This window comes from Astyanax mexicanus, chromosome 2 (genome assembly GCF_023375975.1).
Source record: "Astyanax mexicanus isolate ESR-SI-001 chromosome 2, AstMex3_surface, whole genome shotgun sequence".
Taxonomy (NCBI): domain Eukaryota; kingdom Metazoa; phylum Chordata; class Actinopteri; order Characiformes; family Acestrorhamphidae; genus Astyanax; species Astyanax mexicanus.
Window position 1 is genome coordinate 55,822,904 of NC_064409.1, and position 12,058 is coordinate 55,834,961.

The following is a 12,058-nucleotide window of genomic DNA, read 5'->3' on the forward strand; positions in this document are numbered from 1 at the left end:
TGTTCTGCTATGTTGGAGTACATTAACATCAGTAATTTTAGAATGTAGGGTTTAATTAAACTAATTCCCAGTGCCCAAAGTTGTTCATACGGTCATGGAAAAACCTGGAAAAGTCATGGAATTAAAAAAATAAATAAATAAAAGCAATTTCCAGGCCTGGATAAGTTTTGGAAAACTAAAAATACCCAGAACGTTTTGAAAGTCATAAAAATTTGGTCTACAAATCTTTGTAAGATTTTTCCATGTTTCCATTTATCGATGGAGAAAATCTATTTTGAGCTAAGTATTTTTAAAGTTATTGAGGTCGAAACTGTGTTTACAGTATTTCTTTTGTTAAAAATAAGAGCAATACTCATTTTGCACATGATTTTATGAAGCAGCTCTTGTGAGCTGTAAATAATAAAAAAATGTGGCTATAATTTCCAATTGTAGACCACTAACAGTAGTTTAGGAATCCCCAGTAGTAATCTAAATAAATGACACATTAATTATAGTACTTCAGTTCTTTATACAGAACTTTAAAAGCATTCCCTCTCAACTCTTACACTCTAAGAAAAGTGTAAGACCATTGTAAGGTCAAACAAATGTTTATACAGAACATTGTTAGGAATACCAAGTTTTAGTATATATTTTTTTAGTGCACAAGAAAAAAAAAGATTTAAGAATAACTATTTATTTTAACTTTAGTATACAGTTATTCTAAAGCACTTTTGTGTCTGGCTTCTGATCTTACACTACAAAAAAAGGGAATGTGATGAAACACATATGAAATATTTTTGCAATATAGAAACATTTTAAACAGTTTTGCGTAGAATCATCCATGAAAGGTTATCTGCCAATCTGAAAAATGGTTTACTGTGCACAGACGAATTTTATGTAAAAGCCTTATTTTGATTAACTGACAAACCCTTTTGTTAAATAGCATAATTATTTTAATCTCTGCAAAATTAACAATATCAACACACAATTAAAATATTAGCAAAATCTAATAAAATGTGTGAATACTCCATTACAGTGTTTTTTTTTTTTTTTACTGGTTTGTGAAAATTTGCAAAAGAGCGAAAGGCTGAGGGATTCACCAGTCATAAATTTCAATGGACTTTTACATGATAATTTTTCTCAATTTATTTTATACCATATTAAGATCATTTACAACCTTAATAAATACACATGCATAAATGATTGGTGTGTCTCTGCGTAAGAGCCCAATTAGAGCGTTTGAGCCATTTGTTTTAGCTTTGTTAGGATCTATTGTTAGCTGTCCTCTGTACGTGTGCTCACTTCTATCCTGTGTGCTGTTAACCAGCTCTAATCAGCAGGTCCCTGCTGGACACATCTTTCTCTGGTCTGACTCCTCTATTAACTAAATGCACTGTGGAGCTTTCCTCTCAATTACCCCTCCCTCCAGCCCACCCATCAATCTCACACACATCTGTTTCACAGCATCGCTGCCCTCGTCCTGCCCGCCTCCCAGTGTATTCAGATCAGCAGCCTGGCCAGGGCCTAACCTGCGCTGCCTCTTTTCTGTGCTCTAACACTTCCAGAGCCTACTGCTCAAAAAGGGGATTAGAGTTAGGCTTAGTACTGGGTTAAGAATCCATTTAACTGGATAGTCAGTGTTTAACATTCTTCTTTAAGGGGCAGGACTAGACTAGTCCTTGAAGCCTGTCTGTAATTGTTGGTTAGCTTAGTGTTGTGGCCAGGGGGATTCAGGATGCTTTTTTTTGCATTTTGTCTGCATCTCAAAGTATGATAAATACTGTGTATCGTGAAAATGTCTAAGTATTGTAATCATCTAGTATTTTTCCCATATCCCCCAGCTCTATCAGTGCATGATTACGCACACCAAGTGTGGTGGCTTTTACACTGTTCGAATCGATATTGGAATAATATCATATCAAACGAAATTAATGAATATATTGTGAATTAGATTTTTGCCAAATCATCCAGCCCTAATTGTGATAAACAGTTCACTTCTCTAAGCATATCAAGAATGTTGTCAGTTAGTACTAAGCAATATGACTTCAAATTAATCTAACAGTCTTCCTCAATTTTAATTGAGGAATGATTATCCAATGTTGTAAACCTGCCTAGAGCCGCCATCCTCACAAACTGAGTGAGCGTGCAAGAAGGAGACAAGTGGGAGCCTGAAGCCTGCACTGGTTAACATTGGGGTGAATGATTGGTGGGAGGATGAGTTATGCTCTCTGAGACTTGCTGTCATGCTGGTCCGTAACATCATTGTGTGTGAAATTTGTCATCTCCCAAAAGCAGAAACAACAGTTTCATTTGACTGTATGGGATAGAGCTGCGAAGTTAGGTAGCTAAAATGTATCAAAACCAATGTCTTGAACCCCTAACAGAATGAATTTTGTTTTTTTCCTCTCTGTTTTTAATTAATGTCTCCCCTTATAAACATAATACTGTGTGTGTAGTCCTGTGGCTCTGTCCTGTTCAGTCTGCAGTATCAAATAGGGCTGCAACTAATGATTATTTTGGTAGTCGACTAATCTAATGATTATTTTTTCGATTAGTTGATTAGTCAATGAATCATGGAAAGAACTGGTATTTAGTGATCAAATATGTGATCTGTTGTGGTGGGGCACTTTTGGAGACACAAACTAAGTTAGGTGTGTGAATGAGCCTTTTACCCATCTCCTATTGCGCTTTTGTTCCCTGCACTTTGTGTAATGCGTGACTGTTTCAAATTAACGATTAGTCGAAAATGAAATGTGTAGTCGACAAATTTTAATAATCGACTAATCATAACTGCTCAGAAATATAATTGTTCTTTTACCGTAATCAATGTAAAATGATCAATAATATTGATTTAATGTAATTTTGCCCAACGCTAGCATGATCTGTACCGGTGGTCATGAGGAGCACGCTTGTTGGAAGGTCTCTCTGTGGAGAGCTCTGGGAGTAGGGGTTGAAGGTCTCTAGTAATCGGTGCTGGAGCAGGTCTCCATGCCCAAATCTTGCTGTGGGGGCTTTGTATGGGCTCAGGGATTCCCCGGAGTCACCCTCCCTCTCGCAGATAGAATGTCTCACAGACAATGTGATCTCGTCATCCACCTCGCTCCCTTTGCCAGTAACTAGAAATGATTAGAGCCCCAATCAGATTTGCCAGCCCCCTTTTTGCTAAACTAATTGGTAATTTCAGCCGCACCTCTTGTGGGGGACCAGTGAGGCAGGGAAGAGTGGTGGTGGGCTTTTTTAAACCCCCTTTCCCTCTCTTTTGTCCTCTCCTCTCCTTTGTGAATGGAGGGGTTCCCTGGCTGTGACTGAGACAGGAGTTGTGCTCCAGTGCCTGGGACCATGGCTGGATGGCTGGGTCTTGTTGTCTGCAGTAGCTGGAGGAGGTGGGGTGGAGGTTTAGAGTTACGGGAACCCCTGTGCAGGCCTGAGGAGCTGGAACATAGGGGTGGGAATCGTTTACTATCTCACGATTCGATTCGATTCCGATTTTGGGGGCCACGATTCGATTCAAAATCGATTTTTGATTCAAAACGATTTGATTTATAAAAATTTCTGCTTCTGGCTTATGAATCTTATTGAAAAAAGCCTCCAAAATATACACTGGTCCTGAAGCAGGTAATGTGTTACAAAAACAATAAAATGTGCAGGAATGTGGGTCCTCAGTGACAGAGGAATCACTGGGATATCACAATGACGTTAATGAACAATAAATAAATAATAAATAACACTGATTTATTACCAGGCTACTAGCGGTGGTGTGTAGGTGACGCTGCTGGGCTGATGTGATGATAGCACTGGAGCGCTAAAGTTCAGGAGCAGCTGCTGATTAACTAGTTAATTTAAGGTCGTTGTATTTCTTCAGAAAGGGAGCAGGAGGTGGAGAAATTAATTCATATTGTCCATTCCTTAATTCCTCTGTGATGAGGAGCTGAAATTAGCTCTGATTAGCTTATTGTTATTTTTCCGTTCCGCCTTAAATGCTGCAGCCCGCTGCCACCTGTAGCGTTATTTAAGGTGGAACTGGAAAGTTAGCTAGTTAGCTAGCTAACAGTTACTGAAACTAACTACTAGCGATCTTTTTTATGCTTGTTATGAAGCATTCTGCCATAAAACATTAAAACTACACGTTAATCTAAGGTAATATAATGCTTGTTCTGCCATCTTACCGGTGATTCTCAAACACCTACGCTCTGTGTGTGTCTGGAAGATCTCAGTTTGAAGGGACAAGCGCTATCCCCAGGGTTGCCAGGTCCAACAAAAATACCCAGCCCAAAATCAGTCTAAAACCCGCCCCTCAGAATCGATTTTGGGACATTTTAAATCGATTCTGAATCGTAGTAAATGAGAATCAAGATTCTTATGTGAATCGATTTTTTGGCACACCTCTACTGGAACAGTAGCTCCACTGGGGCTCCACTGAGATTTTGTGCCCTGTTGCTCCAGAGTGCCTGAAGTAAAAGCTCTTTCACACCAGAGCAGGGGTAGATCTGTTCTTCTGTCCCCAGACAGGCTAAGCTCACCTTTACCTGGAGCTAAGAGGTGAGGCAGGAAAACAGAATTGTTAGGCATGGTGTATTGTGGGAACTTATGGTTTCTAATTTGTTAAATCAGATGTACCCAATTCTAATCTTGGATTCTCACACTCCTGCACACTTTGAAAAAAAATATATATACTCAATGTATCTCAATATTATTATTTTGCAATACTGTATTGATTGTCAAAAACATAGTACAGATTTCTAATCAACAATTTTGTTGTTTTGTGAGTTCTAGGCTACATGCAGATAGATATTCTTGCTTATGTAACTTAAAGTATCTCATAGTACAACTTACACACCTGATACATAAATGAAATCAAACAGCAAGCCTACCCTATCTAACCAGCATAGTGTCATCAACCTGTTATCAACAAGTAATCAGCACATTGTTATTTAAATGTCTTCTGGCAATTAAATCTCCTGTTTCACTGCTTTTGGCGTTTTGGAGCAATGAAAAGAGTAGAAAGCCCATCAGTGCAGATGAACTGGAGCCCTGACCAAATTAGAGCTAGAAGGGCTTAAATTTTAGAATAAAAATCTTGAGACCAATAAATACATGAATACAAATCATCAAATATTAGGAAGAAACTAATATACATATACATTTTGCCATTCTGATAAAAAAAAAGTTTGTTATTAAGATGATTGCTTTGTTTTCCCTCAGTAATACTCTGGATTGTTAATTCCCAACTAGATTTATGAGCTATATGAACTGTTTGTACTGTGTTAAAAAGCAAAGTAAAATAAATAGGCCATAAAGGATATTTTATTTTAGCACAACATGGTTAAAATCATGTAAATATCTAATTCCTGTCTATATTTACATTGCAAATAAAGACATATTTGAGTTAATTTTGAAAATAACTACATCTGGCATGTGTAACTTTTTTCCATTACTACTGTGTACATTTTTCAGGTGACTAAGTGCATGTCAAACTGTTAAAATATCCCACAAAATGTATTGGCCTAGGGTTCTAATGCATTGGAAAGATTGGTGGCAGACTGGTTCATTTTGTGTTGTTTCAACCAATAGATTGCAGTACTGCAATTTGATTTCCAGTGGTTTAAGGTTTGTAAAAACAGAAACCCTGTTTTTACCCAGATTTAGGCATAAAAAATGTAATAAAAATAAATAAATAAATAAACCCCTTTCAAATATTACAATTTAAAAAATTGTGACACAGGTCATGTGATATGTATTTTATTGCAAGGTTCTTTTAATACACAGCCTTAGTTTAACTATGTCATTCAAACCCTGCTTTTAAACCAGAAGTCAGTTACTAGGTTTAGTTGCTGTGTTTGAGACAAAGCAGCTTCCTGGTATTGACTGGACTCCGACCCTTCGACCCTTTATGATCGGAATTGAGTACCCCTGCCCTCTCAATGACTTCTTAAGCATGGATTAATGCATTAAGCATGACCATGACTCTCAACCATGACTGAGGTTCCTGGATATAGCAGTGAGTGAATGTATAGAGCACTCTTTCTCCTGAGTTATCCCTTTACATTTGCATAAAGGAAGCTGAATCATAAACTATTGTGTCTTTCGCCCAAGCTCTTATGTCTGACGCATGCTTTATTCCAGGAGGTGTTGATGATGTTGGACAACTATGTTCGGGACTTTAAAGCTCTCATCGACTGGATCCAGCTACAGGAGAAACTAGAGAAAACTGATGCCCAAAACAGGTGATTGTCCTGCACACACATACAGACACACACACACACACACACACACACACACACTGGAGACCCTTTCACACTTGTTCTCCGGTTGTAACGTCTCAGACAAGATCAATAGGAAGAGCTGTAATTCAAGGGGATCAACCAGTTTATTGGTTTCTCTTTAACCGAATGGCTGAATTACCACAACACTCGTACATTGATTAAGGTATAAACCTGAGCTTTTAAGCTGCCTCCCAGTTTGTACGTTTTAGCACGGGCTCTTTATTGATTGGTCAACCTTGTTGTTTTTGCGTCTCAATATGAAGTGTAATTTATACTTTATTGGGAAGTGAAAAAATCACCACTACAAGCTTTAAGTAGCTATAAATTTTAGCAGCTTGAGCCTAGCAAGACTGTTGTTATTTTTTTTTTTTTTGTTTATTTATTTTTATATCTAAATATTTCTTTTTTGTTTATTAATATTTTTGTCTTTCCAGGCCCACATCTTTGGCATGGGAGGTTCGTAAGATGTCTCCAGGACGCCATGTCATGCCCAGTCCATCAACAGACCGAATCGTTCCATCACCCAATGTTCGCCGTTCCTTGAACTTCGGGTATGCTCTTAAACTCCACAGCTTCATTGTAGCTAGCTGACCACTGTTAGCACTGAGTGGAGTTTAAATCAATGCCCCCCACCCCCACACACAATCAGGCCCACTCTTAGAGTTTAGCCACAAGCCATTATCCCATCTTACTTCCCACTAATTGAAACTGTGTTCTCAGTTAGCAAACAATGCCTAATGCCTGACGTGGAGAAGCTCCACTTCCTACATTAACGCTTGATATTTGTCTCCCTCCATTAGAGTGTTTTCTCTTTTTTCTTTTTCTTTTTTTTCTTTTTTTTTACTGGTAGTGTAAAAGGAAGACGATTGCTAATTCAATTAAAAGGGCACTGAACGGCCAAATTAAGAAATCAATGGAAGATATGATACATAGAGAGGCCCGGTCTGTGGCTGGAGAGAAGAAGCCCATTGTCTGGAAGGGCTGTGAGATCGATCTGTAAAGCCCAAGCGTTTGTTTAATGCAATTTTTGCCGGGTTTTTCCGTGGCTGCTTCCAGAGACAGTGGGAGCGCAGATATGAGTGTGGTTGAAGACTGCTGAAGCATGGAGTTCAATACCTACATTACACTGTAATCGGATGCTGCAGGAAATGGATATTGATCAAGTTGAGGGGCTGTCAGGCTGACCTGGGAGCTGCTGTCTGGAGCTTCTGTCCGCTCTGATGCAAGATGCTCAGAGTGGCTGATGTGCTCCAGTAGCTCTGGCTGTTCTAGGGACAGAGACCCAGAGTGGACCCCTCCTTTACTGTCATTACTGTGATGAACTGTTTATAATATAGTAATTCCTGCATTGAATGTTCTGTAAGTTGTGTTCTGTGATTAGCCTATGTAACCGTTGTTCTTTAATAGCTCGTTTTCGCAGTGTGTGTTATTTACTTGGGTCTGTGTGTTTTACAGGGGTCCTCCTCCCACTCTTGCAGTAGCACGTCTCTCCCATTCTGGCCCGAGCTGGGCTGACCGGGTAAAGTTCTCCCAGGCTATGCCTGTGACCAACCAAAATGTTCCAGGTCCCACAGAAAAACCCGGTGAGCTGGAAGTCAATTCACTTCAATTCAATTCAGCCTAATTTGTATAGCTTTACAGCAAAACGGATCCGGGCCTCTTTTGAGCAAGCCAAAGGTGTCAGTGGCAAGGAAAATCTTTGATGGCGAACCAAAATCTGGTTATGGGAAAGGAATAAAGCAAAAGTACAATAATGATTGAATAAAGTAGAATATTATGTACATAATGAAAAAGAATAAAGTAGAATATTGTGTTTATAATAAAAAAAGATACTAAAGAACAAAAACAAAAGGGTGCACTTTAACTATAAGGGGTTCAACAAGTCCTGTATAAACTATAAACGTATAAGATTATATGTTTATATGTAACAGATTAAGTAATTATGTTTTTTACAACCCCAAATTAACCAAAACCAAAACCCTGGGCTGTATGAAGAGGCAAAAAAATAAATAATAAATAATTATGTGATATTCAGTTAAGTGACTGTAAGCATGATTTGGTTCAAGCAGTATCCACAAAAGACTTGGAGTCTTGGAGAAGCAAGGATAGGCAGAATATCTTGAGTTTGTAAACAAATTGTAAAGAAAATCTAAACAAAAAAAAAGATTTTCAAGGCAATACTAAACCAAATGATGCACATATTACATACCCTTTTTAGACATGGCTGCCCAAGAAGAGGGTATGGTTACTCGGCAGGCCTGCATTAATTAATTTTTACGAACAAATAAAATGAAATTTTCCAGACAAAACATGCCAAATCTTGGCTTCATATTGTCTGCACCAAAATAAATTCAGAGTCACTGTTTTTCTCCAAACTGACTGTATTTTTAAGCTACACAAAGCTATCAGTTGCTGTTATCCTAGTTTTTGTAACCTGTTCTAGATTTTTTGTGGTTGCTCGTTCATCTTCATTCATCTTTGGTACTTTCCCACAGGGAAAAAAGATGCAGAGGGCTGGGAGACGGTACAGCGCGGTCGCTCGATGAGACCTCGCTCCATCGCCATGGTAGCTAAGGTCAGCCCTGTCCTGGCCCACGTCAGTCCCAAAGATGTCACTGATAAGGAGAACCAGCAGCTCCAGGCCTCTCCCCAGGACAAAGTGCAGGGGCCAAAGGAGCAGGGGGGACACGACAAGCTCACCTCCCCAGAGCAAAAGCCGGAGTGTGAGAAGGCTTCCGTCATCGAGGTACTGACGTCAACCCGCAGCCCCCCACCCATCAATAATTCAGGAGCTGAGGGGAGACTTGAGGGCTCTGTAATGTTATATTGTTTTATCTGCCCTCGCTGTTTGTGTTTTGGGGTGTATTCATAGACGTGCAGTCCAGACAGGGGCGTATCAGTTGGGCAGACATTGATTTTGTGCACACGTAGCGAGACTAGTGAGTCAGAAATATCATACGACGTCTTATGAAATATGTATAGAGCTTATGTTTTACGGTGCTCTTAAGGCTTGATATGTTTTATAGCTATATTGATAGCCAGGTTTGATGCGATGAATGTTTGTTTGCATGTTTTGTGATTTTTTTTTTTTATCGTGCTGCTCCGTATTTTGATGTGTGTTTAGCATGTTTTTGCATTGTTTTCCAGCATGCTGTAATGAGTACCAGTGTGTATCTTTAACGACTGTGTGTGAATGTGTGTATGTGTGAGTGCCAGTGTTCTCACATCTGATCAAAGTCCTTCATGGTGGTTCCTAGAAGGACTGCTGAGAAGATGCATGATTGTAAATCATATGTGTGTACATGTATGTGTGTTTGTGTGTGTGTGTGTTAATGCAGCCCCCATCAGATCAACAGCCTGAGCAGTCTGTCAGTTCCACCTCTGACCATGTGCCACCCCTTGTGGCCGAATCCCTTCCAGCCCCTCCCTCGCCTCAACCTCAAAGTCCACCTCCAGTCCCAGCTCCAGATCCTCCGTCCTGTCCAGAGTTAGGGGATGCTGGTGCTGGACTGGCTGGCGGAGGGGAGGTGGAGCAGGAGCCGGAGCCGAAGCAGGAGCAGGCGGGTGTGGGGGCAGTGTGGCAGGTCATGGCACCATCTGCTGCTGGAGGAGCAGCAGCAGCAGCATCAACAGCAGCAGCAGAAGCGGCCCATATTCCCCTGGCAGTGCTGAAACTGGAGAGCATTCTGGACCCCACAGAGCTTTCCACCGTGAGTGCTGAGAGACACAGGCCGGGGTCACAGCTCCCGCCTAAACAACGTCAATCCCAAAAACCTCCAGTCACAGCGGGATTACTCCCCCCATACCCTTACCAAACCTTTCATAGACAGTATCGTATATATCTGTATATAAGTAGCAATGAGTGCAGCAGTGCTGTACAATTACACACAGTTTTCATTGTTTTGGGCTGTTTGTTTTTTAGTGTAGTTGGTGCTGATTCATATTCTCCTGAACACAGCTGATGTTTCAGGCTTCTCTCTGGAATTGGCTTTTTTTTTAAACACTCTTTTCTAAACCAGCCGTCCAGTTACAGTATAATGATCTACAGTTCTATATTTAAAGAAACACTAGGTAGTATGGGCTTAAAGCGCCGCTAACTGCACTGTGTAACTCGTGAACTGGGTAGACAACTTTCATAAGAACATAAGACTATTTTTTTTTACAGTTTTTTATGTACAAATAAGTACCTAGGTACATAAGATTTATTTTTAATGCACCCTTTTAACTAATTGCATTGTCCAAGATGCTGTACATGGAATGGATGTCCACAGAAAATAAAACACATAAATAAACCAGTCAGGTAAACAATTAGAAGTTAAATGCAACATTTTACAGTGAGGTTGGTTTAATCTAACACTAAACAAATTTGTATAAGGTCAGTCAACCTAAAACGATTATTTTCAGATTGATAAAATCCTGGGTCTTGTCCGCAGGGGTCTACACAGAGCTGAGACACAATTCACACTCGTCAAATAGGAAACAAACAAAAAAAAAGCTCTCAATCCTGAAAGAAGGATGAATTGTGGGAGGTGTAGGCAGGTGTGACAGCAAAGTTTAGAAGTTTACAACAACATAACCCACAACGTTTCAGCCCTTTTGGTGCCTTAGCATGCTAGAATTACCACCCAATTTAACCTGACAAAATTTAAGTTATTTAGCAGGCGCCCTTATCCAGAGCGACTTACAACAGTGCTTCGTTATATCAGGATAAGGTGAAGCCACATAAAAATAAAAGCTTTAACACACTGAAGACACATTTAAAATAGATACACATCTGATCACATAAATCACTTCAGGGGGTGGTCTGAGACCCATTTGAGCCATTTGTTAAAGGAGTGTAAACATATCCATCAATCTAAGATGCATTCAACAACCACAGTTACTCCCAATGTAACAAAACACCAGTAATAAATGTCCTTTTGTGAATTAATTTGTGTATTCCATCCCACACAGCACAGTTAAGATTCAGATACGAGTCACTTGAAGTGACCAGGTGTAAATGGGATTTGAGTGACCTGTATGTGCCTGTAATGAGAAGGAATATGTTCCTAAAATGGCACACATTTGCACATAGATCTGTTTATGCTGGTTTTTGATTTACGACACCATATATATCTAATTTAAATTTTTTTTGGAGTTGACGTATTCACACAGCCTTAAAAAAATCTGCTGTGTGACAGGCAGAAATTCTGATTTGATTTACTTCATCATGGAAATATGAGTGTATCCTTTTAAACGTGCAGGACATTGGAATTCCAAGATACCAAAATACTTATTATATAACAGTTGGTATATCACCTTTGATTTTATTGATTACCTAATGTAATCGTACACTCTAGCAAGGACTTACTATACTACTAAGTTTGACACAGTTATTCTGTGCCTTATTCAAGTCCATTTGACTCTAATCACTTTTCCCCACCACTTGCAGGCATACTATCAGTCAGTTGTGTTCAGTGGTATTTAGTGTGGATATGCTACTTTGGCATGGCTTTTCTCCCACCAGTTCCTGCCTTCCATTTCTGGCACATGTAACCTCTCAGGGGTTAATTAAGGCTAAAGCCTCCCTCCTCTCTGCCTGAGCTACTGTCATCCATTTCTCAACAACACACCAAAGCCTGTCTAAAACTATAGAGATGGATGGCGCATAAATGGCCAAGAGGGAGGGCTATCTAAGCCCGGTTCATATAGGAACCTGGCCTTACTGCTACAGAGGTCCAGACACCACCTCAATGGGTGGCTGAGATAAGCCCAGCTCTGTTTAGACTCCTGCTCGAGACTAACAGGCGCAGCGTTGAGAGAAATCTTTCTCTCAT

At 39.8% G+C, this 12,058-nt stretch overlaps 1 protein-coding gene across 5 annotated transcripts in view; it reads left to right on the forward strand.

Moving 5' to 3' along the window:
• scaper (S-phase cyclin A-associated protein in the ER) overlaps positions 1-12,058 on the forward strand; it is a 123,630-nt gene that overhangs the window by 19,047 nt on the left and 92,525 nt on the right. For 3 of the 5 annotated variants that reach the window (XM_049474616.1, XM_007246515.4, XM_049474615.1), the window contains exons 5-9: positions 6,103-6,203; positions 6,677-6,793; positions 7,698-7,825; positions 8,738-8,988; positions 9,581-9,952. In XM_049474616.1, the coding sequence (XP_049330573.1) occupies positions 6,103-6,203; positions 6,677-6,793; positions 7,698-7,825; positions 8,738-8,988; positions 9,581-9,952 (969 nt within the window). The remainder of the gene's footprint in view (positions 1-6,102; positions 6,204-6,676; positions 6,794-7,697; positions 7,826-8,737; positions 8,989-9,580; positions 9,953-12,058) is intronic. The other 2 variants (XM_049474617.1, XM_049474618.1) reach the window with 1 other exon arrangement.